Source organism: Thamnophis sirtalis, unplaced genomic scaffold (assembly GCF_051295495.1).
Source record: "Thamnophis sirtalis isolate CommonGarterSnake01/CBP01778 unplaced genomic scaffold, rThaSir2_p1.2 scaffold_2, whole genome shotgun sequence".
Taxonomy (NCBI): Eukaryota; Metazoa; Chordata; class Lepidosauria; order Squamata; family Natricidae; genus Thamnophis; species Thamnophis sirtalis.
Window position 1 is genome coordinate 66,937,945 of NW_028261382.1, and position 19,053 is coordinate 66,956,997.

A 19,053-nucleotide genomic window follows, 5' to 3' on the forward strand; every position below is an offset into this window, starting at 1 on the left:
AAAATATTTGCAGCAATTATGGCAGAAAGAATTAAACAGGTCTTAAATGAATACATCCAGGCCAAAATGGTTTTTTACCCCATAGACACATGAAAAATAATACGAGAGTTATTCTAGACATAATAGAGTACTATGAGGCCCATCCAGAAAAGCAAATGGTACTGGTTTACTTTGATGCACAAAAAGCATTCGATAACGTAATTTGGAAATTTATAACAATATTATTGGATAAGATGAAATTCGGAGAAAAATTTACAAAAATGATAGAAAGATTTTATAGTACCCAGACAGCCAAAGTTCTGATGAATGGAGATCTAATAGAAAAGATTGAAATAAAAAAAAGGAGTCAGACAGGGACGCCCCCTCTCTCCTCTGCTATTTATACTGACTTTGGAAACTTTATTAAATGAAATTCGGAATGACCAGGGAATAAAAGGTTTAAGACTTAAAAATGAAGAATATAAGGTCCAAGCCTATGCCGATGACTTAGTATTTGCTTTAGAGGACCCATTAGAATCTAGTTGAAATTAATTCAAAAATTAGTAGAATATGGTGAAGTGGCAGGACTAAAGATTAATAAAGACAAAACAAAATGATAACTAAGGATATGGCAAAAAAGCAAGAAGAGGAACTGGAAGCAGCAACCGGATTGCAGTTAACTAAGAAAGTAAAATATTTGGGGATCTGGTTGTCAGCAAAATGTTCCACAATCAAAGAGGATAACTACAATAAATTAGTGATACAAATAAAGAAAGATTTAGAAAATTGGAAGAATATTCAATTATCACTTATAATACGTATAGCAACAATTAAAATGAATATCTTACCAAGAATACTTTTCCTGTTGCAAACCACTCCTATCAATCCAGGTAAAAAATTCTTTCAAGATTTAAAGAAATTAACTACTAGATTCATTTGGCAGGGACGCAAACCAAGGATCAAATTAAAGTCAATGCAAGACAACAAGGAGAGGGGAGGCTTAGCATTACCAAATTGGGATCTTTACGCAACTGCAGTAACAATGACAATGATGAAGGATTGGATAGAGTTAAAGAATAAAATAATTCTGATCTTAGAAGGCCATGACCCGCAGGCAGGCTGGCATATTTTCTTATGGGATGACAAACATAAAAGGCACAAATACTTTCAAAATCATTTAATTAGAAGAACTTTACTGCAACAATGGCTCAAAATAAAAAAAATCCACTATGTGAAAACCCCAAATTGGCTATTACCAACAGAAAGAACGACACACCCAAATTTTACAGATTGGAACAAAATCCTAAGATCTAACTGACAGACAGGGAAATTTAAAAACAATTGAAGAATTGGCAGATCAGAATATGAAAGTTGATTGGCTAACTTACCTCCAAATTAAAACTAAATACAATAAAGACACTAAAATATATGGTATTGAAACAGAACCACACGAATTGGATAAAATTATTCAAAGTCCGGACAGAAAGATGATAGGGAAAATATACAAATTCCTCTTGAAGTATCAAATGGAAGAGGAAATTGTGAAAGAACCAATGAAAAAATGGGCACAGAACTTTGGCTATAACATTGAACTAGACAAATGGGAAAAATTTTGGGGAATAAATTTAAGAATGACACTATCAATCCCATATAAGGAAAACCAGTACAAAATGCTTTATAGATGGCATCTGGCACCATCAAGGTTGGCCAAAATTTCAACTAATACCTCTCCAAATTGCTGGAAATGTGATTCGGTACATGGCACATATTATCATTTATGGTGGACTTATGAAGGGCAAAAGAATTCTGGAAAAGGATCAAAAAATGGTTGGAAGAAATAACAAAGGTTAAGTTAGATTGGAAACCTGAATTCTTTCTATTAGGAATTATACCGATGAAATACAAAAAAGAAATACAATATCTAATACTACATATACTTACAGCAGCAAGGATCGCTTTCGCCCAGAAGTGGAAAAACAAACTAACCCCAAATGAAGATGAAATAATAAGAAAAAATATGGACTGTGCCGAAATGGATAAATTAACGAAAGAAATACAGGGAAAGGAAGAATCAGAATTCTATCGGATATGGAATAATTGGTATAGTTGGATGGAGCAAAGGAATTAAAAAAAGCAATGAAAAAATAGAATAACACTCAAAAATAATAATTATGAGTAAAACAAGGGGGTCAAGATTGGTGAATTCAAATCAGGACAATAGCTGGAAGATAGACTGTAGAACCCTAAATAAAAAAGGAAATGATATGAAACAAAAATGGGTGTGTGGGAATACCATCCCCAAGAAAACATGAACTGGGATCTGAAAGAGACACCTATAACAATAGAAAAAGAAAGGAAGGGAAGAAGGAAGGAAAGGAGGGGAGGAAGGAAGTAGAGAGTGGAGGGACGAAGGAAAGGAAAGGAGTGGAGGGTAGGAGAGGAAGAAGAAGTGTGGAGGAGAGGTAAGGGAAGAAGAAAGAGGTAAGGGAAGGTGGGTGTAAGGGAGAGAAAAAGAAGAAGAGGAGGGAGGAAGAGAAAGAAAGAGTAGGAGCAAAGGTAGGAAGGAGAAGAAAAGGGGTAGGAGTAGGGAAGAGGTAAGGGAAGGAAGAAGGGGATGGAGAGGAGGAAGGAAGGAAGTAGAGGAGGAAGGGAAGGAGAAAAGAAAAGAAAAGAAAGAGAAAACAAGGTGGTGTCTTAGCAGGTGCAAAAGATGGTAAACAAAGCATTTTAAACTATACCTTATAACTTTTCAAATGGAATAATAATAATATAAGAATGGCAAAGAAAAAGAATAATTATGTGAATGTATATCTATAACTGTATGTAAGAGAATAAATGACAGTAAAAATATAAAGCATAATATAGGTAAATAATATTTGGTCATAAGTAGCTAAGTTTAAATAAATTAAGAAATCTACATAAAAATGGATAACGAATAAGGAGATTATGAATGAAAGATAGAAATGTATAGTAGGGAAAACACTAACTGCAAAGAAACCGATTCGGAACTGCGGTATGATATACGATGGAACTTATTGTTCCTATGTTGTTTTTAAGTTATGTGTTTGTTTTTGTTGATGTGCTTATGTGTTTAAAATAAAAATTTATAAATACTAAAAAAAAACAAAAAACCATTTTAGAGCTTCATTCAGATCTAAAGATTAGGGAAACAGGAAAGGAACTAACCAGCAAACTTTCTCTTCCAGAAAACACTTCTGACTGGCAACCCACATTTTCATTTGGCCCAAATTGTTCCCATTAATCACATGAGCTCCTAATTAGTACATACCGTATTTTTCGGAGTATAAGATGCACCTTTTTTCCTCAAAAAAGAGGCTGAAAATCTGGTGTGTCTTATACTCCAAAAATACGGTAATAGGTCCAACTAAATTCCCAGCATTTCCAACTCTAGGTTTCTAGGTTCTGTGTTCCATTTCCAGTAGCTGAACTACTAATAGTTGAAGGGGGGGAAATCTTTGCTTTTTCCTGAGGCTCTGAGAGTTTTTGCTACCCACAAGGCAACTTCCTCCCTGAGAGGATCGCCAGGAATCATTCAATTGAGAGTGTCTGGAAATGGAGCAGAATCCTATGCAAACAGTTATCCAGCAAAGCGGGCAGAGCAACCCAGGCCTCAAATTCTGCACGCCTCACACTTTCCCCACACTGCTGGCACTCTTCTCTGGGGGAAAAGAGAACAAGACTGCTGGTTTTTATTTTATATTTTTGCATGGCAGCCCATCAGTTATCTGAAAACAGGATGTCAAGCTTCCAAAAAATTCGAAGAACTCGTCAGTTCACAAGAATTCACTTTCTGGTTCCAGAAAATCTAGCTTCTGAGATTATCCACAGATGCTGCATTTTGCCTTTTTTTTAAAAAAAAAATGGGTTGTCTAATATTTTATTTCACCAAAACAAAAAAGGAAAATGGCTTCTTAAGAAGCAGAATTTTGTTGCTAACTCCAGGTTTATAATTCTTCTTCTGTAGGGCGGAACCCTGAGTCCCGTGGTAAGCCCCAATTTGCTTAATTGGCTGGGTTGGTATCTCAAGCTAAGCCATGGTTTGCAATTACCAGAGGTCACACATCACCCCAGCAACAAGGAGATAATGCTCGGTTTGCCTTACAGCGCTGGATGACTTGGGCACAGCTCCTCCCAGGTTCCTCCCTCTGTGATTGGCAAGAGGCCACAAGTTCAGCACGTAAAAGAGAAGCAATCTACTTCTAGCATGTTGCCCATCGAACATTTCCCCCACTAAACGCTACATCAGAGGAAGACTGGTTGCGATGTCAGTGATGGAGCACCCACATCTTCAGAAGGCTTTTAAGAGAAGGCTGGACAGCCACTTGTCTGGAATGGTAGAGGATAGCAGCAATATTAGCAATAGCAGATTTTTATATACCGCTTCATAGGCCTTTCAGGCCTCTCTAAGCGGTTTACAGAGAGTCAGCATATTGCCCCCAACAACAATCCGGGTCCTCATTTTACCCACCTCGGAAGGATGGAAGGCTGAGTCAACCCTGAGCCGGTGAGATTTGAACCGCTGAACTGCTGATCTAGCAGTCAGCCTGCAGTGCTGCACTTAACCACTGCGCCACCTTGGCTCTTGCTTGAGGGTCTCCTGCTTGAGTAGGAGTTGCACTAAAAGATCTCTAAGGTTCCTTCCAACTCCGTTAGGTCTGTTCTGTTCTGGTTGGGCAGCCTGGGCAGAGGGGAAGATGGGAGGGAAGAGACTGCCAGTTCCTCCTCTCCCCTTAAGCAGGTGAGGTCCCTGATTCAAATCCAACCTTTGCCAGAAACTCACATGATGGCCTCAGCCTCAACTGCCCTGCCCGGCAATATGGAGATCCTAGAAACTATTCATTTCCTGGCTTGTGTCAAGGATGACTAAGAAACTGCTCTCGGCACTCAGGAAGTGCATGCACACACACATATGCCTCCTTACCCGATGCAGAGTTCTTCCAGCACATCGTTGCTTTTCAGGGCTGCCCCCAGAGCAGCTGCACCACTGTTTCCAAAGCCGTTATAGGACAGATCAAGGACTCGAAGGAATATATTCGCCTGTGGAACAAGACAGAGTTAGCAGAGCTTGGAGAAGGTCCAAAGTGGAGGGTCCACAGGAGACCAGCGCTTGCCATCTAGAGCTTCTAATCACAAGCCACAGTCTGACAGAGGGTTCCCGGGCCTTCACCCACTCCAGATTTGCTTCCGGGTTCTTTCCAAACAGGGAGCCTCTTCCCCTATCCAGGTCAGTGTTTCTCAACCTTAGCAGCATAGCTGGCTGGGGAATTCTGGGCGTTGAAGGCCACCCATCTTAAAGCTGCCACAGTTGAGGAACAATGATTTGGTTTACTGAGGAACTCCGGAAGATGAAGCGCCAAAAGAGACGCCTAGAGCGCCGCTGAAGAGCCAGTAAGTCCGTGTCAGACCGAGCCTCATTAAAATCTTGCATCAGAGCCTACCTCCGGGCTATCCGGACATCAAAAAGAACTCATATTGCTGCTCTGATAGCTTCCGCTGAGTCACGCCCAGCCGCCTTGTTTGGGATAGCCCGTTTCCTCCTTAAAGGGAGGGATACGGGCACTCCCTTGCAAGGTAAGGCTGAGGAGTTCGGTCAATTCCTCGCAGATAAAGTGGCTCAGCTTCGGGCAAACCTGGACTCCAATTGCGCAGAGCCAGCCGAGGTACCGAGGGAGGGTCTTGAGCGCCATCGTTGGATTGATTTTCAGTCTGTTACCCCTGAGGAAGTGGACAAGGCCATCGGAGCAGTGAGTGCCTCCACTTGTGTACTGGACCCGTGTCCCTCCTGGCTGGTCGCAAACAGCAGGGAGGTGACACAGGGCTCGATCCAGGCAATTGTGACCGCGTCTCTCCGGGAAGGGTCTTTCCCCCCCCCTTTAAAGGAGGCGGTGGTGAGGCCCCTACTGAAGAGACCGTCCCTGGATCCAGCCGTTTTAAATAACTATCGTCCAGTTTCCAACCTCCCCTTTGTTGGGAAGGTTGTTGAGAAAGTGGTGGCCTCTCAGCTCCGTTGGTCCTTGGAGGAAACCGATTATCTAGACGCCTTCCAATCTGGTTTCAGGCCTGGCTACAGCACGGAAACTGCTTTGGTCGCATTGACCGATGATCTCTGGAGAGCCAGAGACGGGGGCCGTGCCTCCGTTCTGGTTCTCCTGGACCTCTCAGCAGCCTTCGATACCATCGACCATGGTATCCTGCTGCGGCAGTTGCGAGGTGGGGGTGGGAGGCACTGTTTTTTGGTGGTTCTCCTCCTACCTCTCGGGCAGGTCGCAGTCGGTGTTGGTTGGAGGACAGAGGTCGACCCCTAGGCCCCTTAATTATGGGGTGCCGCAGGGGTCGGTCCTCTCCCCCCTCCTGTTCAACATTTACATGAAGCCGCTGGGAGAGATCATCCGACGGCACGGGATAGGATACCACCAATATGCAGACGATACTCAATTGTATCTGTCCGCCCCGTGCCAACTCAGTGAAGCAGTTGACGTGATGTGCCAGTGCCTGGAGGATGTGAGGGTCTGGATGGGGGTGAACAGACTGGCTCTCAATCCTGACAAGACCGAGTGGCTTGTGTTTTTTCCTCCCACAAATTGGCTTAGTATTCCATCTCTCAGGCTGGGGGGTGAAATTATACGCCCCTCAGACAGGGTTCGCAATTTGGGAGTCCTCCTGGACCCACAGCTGACTTTAGATCACCATTTGTTGGCTGAGACCAGGGGGGTGTTTGCCCAGGTCCTCCTGGTGCACCAATTGCGTCCCTACCTGAACCGGGAGGATCTTACAACAGTCACTCATGCCCTCGTGACCTCAAGACTGGACTACTGCAATGCGCTCTACATGGGGCAGCCCTTGAAGAGTGTTCGGAGACTCCAGCTGGTCCAGAATGCAGCCGCGCGAGCGATTGTGGGTGCACCCCGGTACACCCACGTTACACCTATCCTCCACGAGCTGCACTGGCTACCTATTGGTCTCCGGATATGCTTCAGGGTGCTAGTTATTACTTATAAAGCCCTACATGGTATTGGACCTGGGTACTTGAGAGACCGCCTTCTGCCGATTACCTCCCACAGACCCATTCGATCCCACAGATTAGGCCTCCTCCTTATTCCATCTTCCAGCCAATGTCGGCTGGCGATTACTCGGAGGAGGGTCTTCTCTGTGGCTACCCCAGCCCTTTGGAACGAGCTCCCCGTGGAGATTCGGACCCTCTCCACCCTTCAGGCCTTCCGGACGGCCGTGAAGACCTGGCTGTCCCAGCAAGCCTGGGCTTGAGTCCCCCCCCCTACTCGAATTTGCTGTGTCTGTTGTGCTTTTAAATTGTTCGTATTGTCTGATTGTCTTTGTCTTACTTTTTGTAATTTCCCCTCCCTTGGCTTTGTTCAGCCGCCCTGAGTCCCTTCGGGGAGTAGGGCGGCCTACAAATTGAATAAACTCCAAACTCCAAACTTAAGTGGCAACCCTCTTGGCTACAAAAGCTACGTCCCCCTAAATCAGGGGTGAAATTCAGCAGGTTCTAATAGGTTCTGGAGAACCGGTACCAGAAATTTTGAGTAGATCGGAGAACCGGCAAATACCATCTCTGACTGGCCCCAAAGAGGGGTGGGAATGGAGATTTTGCAATATCCTTTCCCCAGGAGAGAGAGGGAATGGGGATTTTGCAGTGTCCTTCCCCTGCCATGCCCACTAAGCCAATTCCTCAATTCCAGGGTGCTTCTCTCTTTGATTAGTTTCCAATCATTGTTTCTTGTTCTGCCCTCCAGTGCTTTGGAGAATAAATTGACCCCTTCTTTTTTGTGACAGCCCTTCAAGTAATGGAAGACTGCTATCATGTTCCCCCTAATTCTTCTTTTCTCCAGACTAGCCAAACCCAAATCCTGCAGCTGTTCTTCGTATGTTTTAGTCTCCAGGCCTTTGATCATCTTAGTTGCTCTTCTCTGAACTTTTTCCAAAGTCTCAACATATTTTTTGTAGTATGGGGACCAAAACTGGTTGCAGTGTTCCAGGTGTGGCCTTACTATGTTTTTATAAACAGCACTAATACTTCATGCGATGTTTATTCTAAGCCTCTGTTTATACAACCCATGATTGTATTAGCTTTTTTGGCCGGCGGCTGCACACTTTCCCTTATCCTCTGCTGGGAGATGCAGGAAATGTGGACTGTGATATCGTGACCAGGATATTGTACCACTAGGCCAGGAGTGGGCAACTATGGCAAGTTTAAGATCTGTGGACTTCAATTCCCAGGAATTCTGGGAGTTGAAGTGTACAGATTGTAAAGCTTTCTTTCTTTGTTTCTTTGTTTCTTTGTTTGATTGATTGATTGATTGATTTCTTGGCAAACACTACTGGGCAGCTCACAATTCAGAAACATATATTACAACTAAAATCTTAAAAACATTTTAAAATAATACAAACAGTAAAAGCCATTAAAATAATTTTAAAAAACTACTAGCTGCCATAGTTGCCCACCCGTGCACTTATACACTAGACCAAGCAGGGCCAAATTATTTCAAACCTGTTTGCATGTTAGAGGATGGAGGGGTGAAATAACAGCTTATGCTTTACAACTTCATCCATCAGGAAAACTCTTGAGCCGAGTCCCCTTTCCTACCCCCAGGCCTTTGGCAACAGCCACTGCTCCTTGGCCCCGAAAGTTGTTCCAGCTGAGGTCGAGTTCCTTCAGCCCCACATTTTCTGCCATGGCCATTCCAAGAGCTTCTCCTGGTTCAGTGTAGAGGGAGACACAAGAAATGGGAAAGAGGCCTGAAATGTCAAACTGAGGGAGGCTTTGCAAAAGAATGACACCCTCTTGGGTCCCACCCCCCATTTACAGGAGCTGCCTTTCCCCATACAGGAGACACGGTGGTGCAGTGGTGAGAATGAGTGTTGCAGGCTAATTCTGCCAACTGCCAGCAGTTTGATCCTGACCTGCTCAAGGTTGACCCAGCCTTCCATCCTTCTCAGGTTGATAAAATGAGGACCAGATTGTTGGGGGCAATAGCCACTCTGTAGACCGCTTAGAGAGGGCTGTAAAGCACTTGGAAGTGGTATACATACGTCTAAGGGCTATTGCTATCCAACCTAATGTGGCTTTTTCTGCTGAATTTCCGCAGAGCAATTCTCCTCACCTCAGCATAGATTTCAGCTCACAGAGGAAGAAGGGAAGCATAGTAGGATCTGCAAGCAGTAGGAAGAGGAGGTTCCCACAGAGCCAGACCACTGAGGAGCCCTTGCTTGTGGGAATCCCCAGAGAGTTCCAGAAACAGCTCATTCACAGACTTGGCACAATTCATAAGGCCATCCCCTTGCACGCCTCCCATTTGAAGAGCCCACGGAGTTGTCCAGAAGACATGGAGAGGTTTTATTCTCTTCCCTCAGATCATCCTAGCTGTTCCCAAGTTTAGAGCAGAGTTTCTTAAACTGTACATTGTGGAAGCCCAGTTCTCCTCAGGCACTTTAAGATTTCCACAAATTGGACTGAAGATCTACGTTAATGTTTTTGGTGGGTTTTTTAACCAATTTGGAGGAGACAAACCCTAACTTTTTTTAGTTGTGGATCTTTACTTTGCCCCAGCCGGTTGCAGCTTCCAGCTGACCTTGCTCTCACGTAAAGCTAAGGGAAACTGCCCAGAGCTAGGAAGACACATTTCCAGTTTTTCTCTGGAAATCTCAGATTGAAAGTTGACCACCTGTCCTACAAGAAAACATTAGCAGTCCCCTTCGTATTTTGTTTTCAAGAAAACAATGTCTGTAGTAACTGAAGCCAACTCAAAGATCTGACTTGCTTTTTATCCTTTTTCTGGAGTACTCCCCCCCCCCGCCCCCAAAAAAAGTTTTATCAGGAGCTAATTATAACACTTTTCAGCAACATTTGTGTACTTTTTAGCTTCCCAGTTCTGGCTTTGTCTCTCTATATACATATGTTTCATATTATTTTGATTTGTTAATTTATATTGCTAGTCCATGTTTGATATGCCATATGCCAAAGAAATTATTTTAATGACTTTTTATACTTTTAATTACTCCTACACAATTTTAGTTTTACACATTAATAATTCTATTTCAAGAAGCAATTCTTTTGGTAAACCAATAGATAAAACTCTTAAAGGGCAGACAGAAGCTTAAGTGAGCCCAACTTTCTAATCCCTACCTTAATTTTCTTTTTCGCTTTCTCAACTTTGGTAGCTCTTCCCTATTTTCTGCATTCTCTCTCTCTCTCTCTCTCTCTCTCTCTCTCTCTTCCTTTTGTCCCCGCTTGTTCTCCATCAAATCACAAAGTCTTCTTCAAAACATAAGGAGAAGAAAGAGATGGGGCTGGTGGGAAGTCAAACCCTCTCATGGGATGAGGCAAAGGAGGAGATTCCAAGCCACAGCAGGTAACAAGGGAAGAAAAGGGGGAAGGGAGGGAGGGAGGGAGGGAGGGAGGGAGGGAGGGAGGGAAGGTGGGCCGGAGTCACAGCCCAGCAATTCTTTCCCCCCAACAAAAGTAAACCCTAATGGTTAGTTCTTAGCTGATGAAAACCACAGCTGGCCCTTAATTTAACAATTCATATTCCCTTAAAGGTATGTGGTGACCTGGAACCAAAGGGCCATGAACACACAAATGGCATGTCTACGTAGATGTGTGTCTTTCTCACATGTGCTACACAGCGCTTCCCACACTACAGCCAAATACAATACTTCTATGAGATTTACCTGCTGGCTCTCCAAGCATGTTATGACTCAGATCAAGGTGCTTCACTTTCTGATTGGTCACTAAAGCATCTGCCAGATGTTTGGCTGCCCTGTCATTTAATTCATTTCCTGAAAGTTTCATGGTCACAAGAACTGGATTTTCTCGAAGCATTGTGGAGAGAGCTTCCGCCCCTTTCATCCCGACTCTGTTGTCGGATAAATCAAGTTCTGAAAGAGAAGAAGGTTGATCTCTAGCTGTGGCTTACCATGTAAAATCCCCCAGACCCATTAGCCCAACATGCCTTTGTTCCTCAATCCCTCCTTTGACCAGGAATGAAATGGTTTCATGGAGGATCCCTTGGAGAAAGGCACTCCTCACTTCAACCCATCAAACATGGAGTCTTTATTTGGGGGCAGCACATAAATGTTGTAAAGCAAATAAACAAACTTATAAGCCACCATTTCATTAGCAATCCTTAGGCTTGGGTTTCCCGGTGTAAAAGTCAAGAGGACTAAATTCTTAAGAACTGTTTCAACACAGCTTCAAGCTTTGCTGCTACATTATATGAAGAGTAAATCGCTGCTTTTCAAAAATGGAAACTTTAGAGGGCATCATCTGACAATGGTTTTAACAGCCAAGCCCAAATACCTCAAGGCTACGGATTACATGGACTCTCCATTTTGCTCTCCTGAAGCAATTCTCACAATCTCCCAATGAAGACGTGCACCTGAAATGTAGCAATTTTCCTTTAACATCTCCGCTATCACAATGGCTCCGTTTGCATCAAGGCCGTTGTCACTCAGGTTCAGCTTCAGGATGGATGTGTTGCTGGTCAGGGAAAGAGCGAGAGCCTTGGCTGCCTAAAAGAAGAGGCAGAGGAGGGAAGAGCCATGAGGGCAGAATGCTGAGATCTAGCCCGGTCCTCTGGCCAGTGGTTGTTGTTGTTCAATGTTTATTACACTTGTATGCCACCCTATTCCCGAGGGACTCAGGGCGGCTAACAAACAAGGGGGGGGGGGATACAACAACAGACAAAGACAAAAAGTGGTGAAAGTTTGGGGGCCTGGGGGAGGCCAACTGCAGTCTGGGAGGGAGCTGGCATGGCCATTCATTTCACAAGAGGCTCTGCCACAACTGAAAAGCCATTAGCGAGGGGCCTTTTTAGACCTCCAGCTAAGCAACACCAGTGATTAAGGAAGAGAGAAGGAAATGAAGGGTCAGAAGAGGTGCTGGACAAAGACAGCCCCATCCAGCTTTGCTTTCAGTCACCTCCCAGTGACATTGCACTGCAGAGCCTGATGGATTATTTCAGCAGCCATGAAATGAAAACGAGGTCACGTCTCCTGATCTGCAGCCTGGAAGTGGGCAGCAAAGTTGTACTGCCACATGAGTGCATCTGGACTCCAGTTTCCCATATAGATCAAGCACAGGTCTTGGGGGGGGGGGGGCTCCACCATATGCCAGCAACACCTGCTGCCTTTGACTCCATAAGTCCCGTTTAGCTGAGATGGTTAAGACCCTGGAGGCTGCTTTAACAGGAACTGGCCCAGTAACTTTTAAGTACAGAACCATCCTCATTTGGGACAAATGGTCACAAACTGAAACAGGCGCCTGCCTAAAGTTACAGAATGAAGGACTGGAAGGACTCTTTTCCTCTGTGTGCTTCATCAGGCAGCCCTCTGGCTCTCCTCATGAAAGGCTCAGCAGTGGCAGTTCTGTGTTGTGACAGAAGACTGTCCTCTGAGCCTGCTCTGCAATCTTATCAGTGCCAGGCAAGGATGTCTTTACCACTTTGTCATTTCAACTGGTCTGTTTTGTTTCTCTATTTTAGGTTGACCAAATTGGTCGCTTACGCTTTGCTACTAACAATCGTATTGTCTTAGGTGTGCTTAACTCATTTTTCTCCATAAGACACCTTGAACATTTGAAGGTAAAACTTAATCAGGCCCTTGCATATTTCTGCAATGGTGTAAGTGTTGGTGCTGTAATGCTCCTTGAGTATTCCCACAAATAACTCTGTAAAGGAATATAATATTCCCCCAAGTGCAACGCAGATGGAAAAAAAGGAGGGGGGAAGAGAGAATGTTCAAAGGCAGTGAGGAGATTCATACTTGCAGAGTTGAAAGCAAGTCCTGAAGTGGCCAGGCCAATTACCTTAGGATTAAGACCACGATGGTTCAGAATCAGTTCAGAATCTTTCATATGCCGTAAAAAGTAAGAGATAGGAACCACGCCATATGCTTGACAGATCGCAAGGTATCTGGCTTTCCCGGCAGGATCGTAGCATATTGTAGAGCCTAGGCCAAGACAAAAGGGGAAATGAAAGCAATGGTCATTCTTGGCTTTCTGTAAAACAACCAGGCCCAGGAAGCATCTGCAGTTTCAAGCAGTGCAAGAGCAAAATGACTTTAAAAACTGTAGCACCCGTCCAAGTCCCACCACCGTCCCCAGTGAGGCATGCCTGAACCAGATGTTCAGTGGTCTTGTATGCAAAAAATACAGAAGGGACAATGACTTTCTCAAGGCAATTCACAAGAGTTTGGTGTGTTTGTTTTGAAACTTACAAGATCTGCATCAAAGTCACAATGCCTTGAAAATGACTACCGACAATTACTTGGCTTAAAAAGAAATAAGACACATTTGTGGAAACCAGGCTAACAGGCAGAATATTCACTGCTCACACTGCAGGTTGGCCGCTCAAAGCAGGCAGGTGCAGGCAGATGCACCAGGGCATCAGATATTTAGAATTAAACATTACAAGAATGAAAGGTTACAAAAGTTAATTAAAGAGCAGCCAAATTCTCATGAGATTGTCTAAGACTTCTATCAGATTGATGGGGAAGGAATACCCGATGCTTACTTAATTGCCAACAAATCTTTGAGAGCTCTTTATTTCTTTATCTGTTTGACACATGTATATCCTGCCTTTATTATCAATAGTTCAAGATGGTTTCCATGTTGCTTACTCTATTTTTCCCATAACAACCTTGAGATGTAAGTTGATCTGGCTGATTGGCCCAAAGTCATCCAGGGAGCTTCCATAGTTAAAGATGAACTAAAGGCTAGCTAGCTAGCTAGCTAGCTAGCTAGCTAGCTATCATTCATTCATTCATTCATTCATTCATTCATTCATTCATTCATTATCTTAAGTCTCTCTGGATCTAGTTCAATGTTTCCCAACCTTGGCAATTGTAAGTAGCTTGGCAATTTGTCTAATCCATACTTTCTATTTCAAGGTCTGTGTCCCACTCCTCCTCTTCATCGTCTTCTGTTTCTTCTTCCTCATCTTCTTCTTTAAAATAGTTTAATGCTTTCTCCAAGAAGCAGGCACTGTTCTTCCCGTAGATCAGCTCTGATATATCAGAGGACCTTGAAAAAGTCTGATAAAAGACCGTGTCAAGATATAGAAACATACGAACATACTGTACCTATCTCTATCCAAAAAAAGTAATGATACAGAGGTCCAGCTCACAAAACCCTTGAAAAATGAGATCCCCCCCCCCCAAAAAAAAAAAAAACTAGGGAAAGCAACCAATCTAGAAAACCAGCAGCCTTAGAAACCTGAATAAAACATCAAGCAGGCTGGGAAAAATACAGGATGTAGAATAAATAATAGACTCAATATTCTAATAAATATACCAAATATTTTGGAAATATTCAAGAATCGTCCCCCCCTATTGCTAATATAATTAAGAAGCAGATCATTTGTAATTATGTCCCTTTAAGTAATTTTATCTCAGGAAGTGGTAAACAATCCAGTAATTAAAGTTTGCAACATGACTTTTTGAAGCCTACTTTCACCTCCCAAGGAAAACAAAACACCAAAATGGATTCTAAGCTAAGAGATTTGCACCAGGGCCAAGCAGGAAATCTAGGCCTGGCCTGGCAGAAGCAAAGAGGCAAAATTTAATTCTCTCCCAGTCATGTTTACTTAGCTCTATATAAAAGTGGGAAGAACTTTTAAAGCTGGAAGAACCCCAAATGATCTATTCGACATAGTTTTTATACTTTATGTGGTTTACATGGTTACATAAGCAAGAAAACAGCCGTTTGCATGGAAATAGATAAAAAGCAGAAATTGCTGCAATATCGTGGCTTGCCTCATTTCAGAAGCATATTTAGAAAAAAAATACTATTTAGCAAACCCAATTGCCTTTATTTGTGGTTTCCTGTCATGCATTTCCTGAGCTATAGACAATTACATATTACAACTCATTTATTCTTTTTAATTCAGTTTCAATGCAGGATTCTTAATCACCATAATCCTGATCAACACCAGACTTTTTAATTTCATTCGACTACCAATGTAATTCCCTGCGCATCCCCCTGCTTTTCAGAGCCAGGAACTAGCCAGGTTCCGATCGCGGAGAGCTTATTCTGAACGTTATTTAGAGGTTGACTAAGTTCAGATAGCACCCTAAGGCCCCCTCCTCTTAAGCCTGAGCTACAAATATTCTCCTCTTGTTCTTGTTTTGTCAAGAGAAACAGTCATTAAAACTGAAGGTTAAACCTCCTTTACCGAAAAACGTTTATTTTGCTATGGATTTGCACAAATTAGACTGGAAAAGAGACAGGTGTCTTAATGGAAACCCTGTGCTCTCCTTCCACCTTGGGGGCACCCAGGCCACCCCCTGGCTATGCCATCAAATATGAATGACAACAGGGGTAGTCCTCAACTTATGACAGTTCGTTTAGTGACTGTTCAAAGTTATGTCATTGAAAATAGTGACATTTTTCACGCTTATGACCATTGCAGCATCCCTGTGGTCAAGATTTGGATGTTTGGCAACTGCTTCATATTTATGATTGGTGCAGGATCCTGGGGTCACGTGATCCCCTTTTGCGACCTTCTGACAGGCAAAGTCAATGGGAAGGCCAGATTCACTTAACAACCATGTTATTCATTTAATAATTGCAGTGAGTCACTGAATGAAATGCAAAGAAAAATAGTAAAAACTGGGCAAAACTCGCTCAACAAATTTTTCACTTAACATAAATTTTGGGCTCGATTGTAGTCGTAAGTTGAGGACTACCTGCATGAATAAAAATAAAACCCCAAAACAGCATTCTCTCTTTTGGACTGTAACCACCATCATCCCCAGCCATCCCTGCTCAGAGAGACAGATTAAGAGAGTTGGTAGGGATCTTGTAGGTCATCTAGACCAACCCCCACCCCCGCCGAAGTTCCCCGATTCCAGATGTATTAGACTACAACCACCCGCATCCGCAGCTGGCATGCTGCCGAGGTCTACCATCATTCCTTAAAAAAAAAAAAAAAAACCACTCGGACCCGGCCCATCCCGTCAGTTTGTCCCCGCTGGACTACAATTCCCATCATCCCCAGCCTCGGGGGTAATGAGAGTTGAGGTCCGACTTCAGCTGCAGAGGGCGGGGGGAAGGCAGCTCTTTCCTCCTTGCCTTTGAGTTCCGCGAGCTGGAGGCGCTCGAAGCGAGGGACACGGAGGACGCGCCGCCGGAGAGCCGCTCCCCCGCCGCGTCGGCCTCCTGCTCGGGCACCGGCGAGAGCGGCAGCTTGGGCATCGGCGCGGCTGGGCCTCAGGATGCTTTGCTGCCATGGCAACGGCGTCACCGCGCAGGGGACGGAGAAAGGCGGCCAGCCAGCGGAAGGGGCGGGCGCATCCGGAAATCGCGCCTGACCATTGGAGGAGGGAGGCGAGGTGGCACCTATCGATCTCCCGCTCGCGTTGCCATGACAACCCATGTGCCAGGCCTTCTGCTTCAGAGGCCTCGAGCTGCTGGATCCCTCTGGCGGCCAAGCCAAGAAGGAACTTTCTGATAGTGAGGACCATCAGAAGTTGCCTTCGGAAGTTGTGGAAGCTTCATCACTGGAAGCTTTCCAGAAGGGACTGGACTGCCATCTGTCAGAAATGGTGTAGGGTCTCCTGCTTGGGCAGGTGGAGGGTTGGACTAGATGACCTCTAAGGTCCCTTCCAACTCTGTTATTCTATATTGAATGGAACAACTTGCCTTTGGAAGTTGTGGGAGCTTCATCCCTTGAGGCTTTCAAAAAGAGACTGGACTGGACTGCCCTCTGTCAGAAATGGGGGGGGGGGGGAGGTTGGACTAAATGACCTCTAAGGCAATGTTCCATCTAATTTTTTTTTCAGTGTGTGCGGAAAAGTATAGTGTTTGAGCGGCACATTTTCATGTCTGAGCACCTGAATTTTTTTCACAGATGTTTCACAGAGCAATTGATTTATAGGATCTGAATTGGAATGGAGAAAAATGGTTTTGTGCATGAGTGTGTGTGTGTGTATGTGTGTGTTTGAGTGAGCGTGGGATCGGGTAAGGGAACTGTGCCTATTTAGAAAAGAAGGTAAATTATTGCAAACATGATCAGTCGAAGATAAGTATGGGGACAGGTTGGGCGGTAGAGAGAAAGTGAAAAGAGTAGGAGAGAGGAAGAGAGGAAGAAAAAAGAGGGAAGAGAGACAGAGAAGGAGAGAGAAAGTGACAGAAGAGTGGGAAACAAGGAGAGAGAAAGGGAGACAAAGAGAAAGGATGAGACAGAAAGAGACAGAGGAGAGAGAAGGGAGAAGGAGAGAGAAAGTGACAGAAGAATGGAAAAGAAAGAGAGAAAGAGAAGAGAGACAAAGAGAAAGAGGATGAAAGAGACAGAGAGAGAAGAGAGGAAGAGGAAAGAGGAAGAGAGAACATCTCATTTCAACCCTGAGGTGCAAATATTCTCTTTGATTGGTAATTTTATTTGTCCATTTACTATCCAATACTCTCATTCCTCCTTAAGTTCATCAAGAATTTCCTTCTTTTTATTGAATTTATCACCATACCTTGAGAACAACTTTTTCAGCATAACTTTACAACTATTTAAAATATATAGAAATTTAGATCACGTTTTCAGAACATTAGTTTACTATTTATAAGTCACTAAGTTAAAGAAACAGAATTCAGAAAGTTGGCTTCCCTTTTTGTAATTGCCTATTGCCTGCTTAACTTTTTACCTACATTTTTGATAACTGATATTCACTGTTGACCCAAGAAGCCCATCGTAGAAAGAAACCCTCCATATGAACTTTGTTTGTTTTCCATGGAATGAAGTTTGGTCTTTTTCTCAACCATACAGTAGCATATTCTTTCTAAAGGGGATATAATCAAGATAGTCCATAATTGCCTACCAATCTAACAGTATGGCAATTGACAATCTCTTTATATTTCAACTCTAACTCTTTCAGTCTTAAAGGTTTGGTGAGGAGAAATCCAAAAATTCTTTTAAAGAGAAAAAAAATGCTTGCACAATTGCACCCATGGAAACATGTATATATGCACAACACACAGAGAAACAAACTTAACAAAGTGCTAAGTCTGCCCACCAACTAACTCTCTCTCTCGAGAGAGAGAGGGGGGGGAGGGAGTATCCCTACTTCCTTCAGCCCAACACTCTCGCTGGCATCCAGGCTAGACGAGAAGGACTGCAGAGGGTCTCCTCGAGTCTAGGGCAGCGAGTCATTCAATGGGAAAGTTGCCTCTTGGAAGGAATGACCCGGATTGGCTTCCGCTTTCAATCTTCTGCCCAAAGAACGAACGGAGAAGCAAAGAGGCAGGAGAGACGAAGCAGGAGAGATGAAGCGGGAGCCAATCCGGGTCATTCCTTCCAAGAGGCAACTTTCCCATCGAATGACTCGCTGCCCTAGACTCGAGGAGACCCTCTGCAGTCCCTCTCATCTGGCCAGGATGCCAGCGAGAGTGTTGGGCTGAAGGAAGGAGGGATACTCTTTCTCTCTGTCTCTCTGTCTCCCTCCCTCTCTGGCAAATCTGAGCAGCCGCTGCTGGGAGCCCGTCCCATACCTTCTCCCAACCCCCACGCCCCTTCTCTGAGCTACTTACTTTCTGCTCTGTGGACCTAGAACTGATTGCTGTCTCCAGGCTGGCTCTCCTCTCCTATTATGGTGGAAGGCATCTCACAAAAACCACTGCGCGGCATTTGGAAACTGCTGCGTGGTGTTTTGTTGCCACGTGTGCGGCCGCGCAGCTTAGAGGGAACATTGCTCTAAGGTCCCTTCCAACTCTGTTATTCTATTATAAAGAAGCTGTGAGAGCTTCATCCCTGGGGGCTTTCAAGAAGAGACTGGACTGCACTCTGTCAGAAATGGTGTAGGGTCTCCTGATTGGGCGGGGGGTTTGGACTAGATGACCTACAAGGTCCCTTCCAATTCTGTTAACCTGGCCCGCAAACCGGGCAAGCAGCAGCCTTGCGGAGCCCCATCAGCCTGGATTGAAGGGAAAGCCTGTTCTTTGCGGTCTCCAGGGCAGACATTGCCAGCTCCATCCCACAGCGCCTTTGCACCAAGAAGGAACAGGCGTGAAGCTGAAGCCTCGCCAGGCCTCAATGCCCCGTCCCTGCTGCTGCG

General features: G+C 44.3%; 1 protein-coding gene across 1 annotated transcript in view; it reads right to left on the bottom strand.

Moving 5' to 3' along the window:
- Positions 1-16,293, bottom strand: part of LRRC74B (leucine rich repeat containing 74B) — a 25,969-nt gene extending 9,676 nt beyond the window's left edge. Inside the window, exons 1-7 of the mRNA XM_087705850.1 lie at positions 16,085-16,293; positions 13,890-14,046; positions 12,821-12,963; positions 11,394-11,526; positions 10,687-10,893; positions 8,603-8,712; positions 4,922-5,037 (exon numbers count right to left, since the gene is read on the bottom strand). Of these exons, the coding sequence (XP_087561976.1) occupies positions 4,922-5,037; positions 8,603-8,712; positions 10,687-10,893; positions 11,394-11,526; positions 12,821-12,963; positions 13,890-14,046; positions 16,085-16,207 (989 nt within the window). The 5' untranslated portion in view covers positions 16,208-16,293. The remainder of the gene's footprint in view (positions 1-4,921; positions 5,038-8,602; positions 8,713-10,686; positions 10,894-11,393; positions 11,527-12,820; positions 12,964-13,889; positions 14,047-16,084) is intronic.
- Between the last annotated feature and the right edge of the window lie 2,760 nt (positions 16,294-19,053).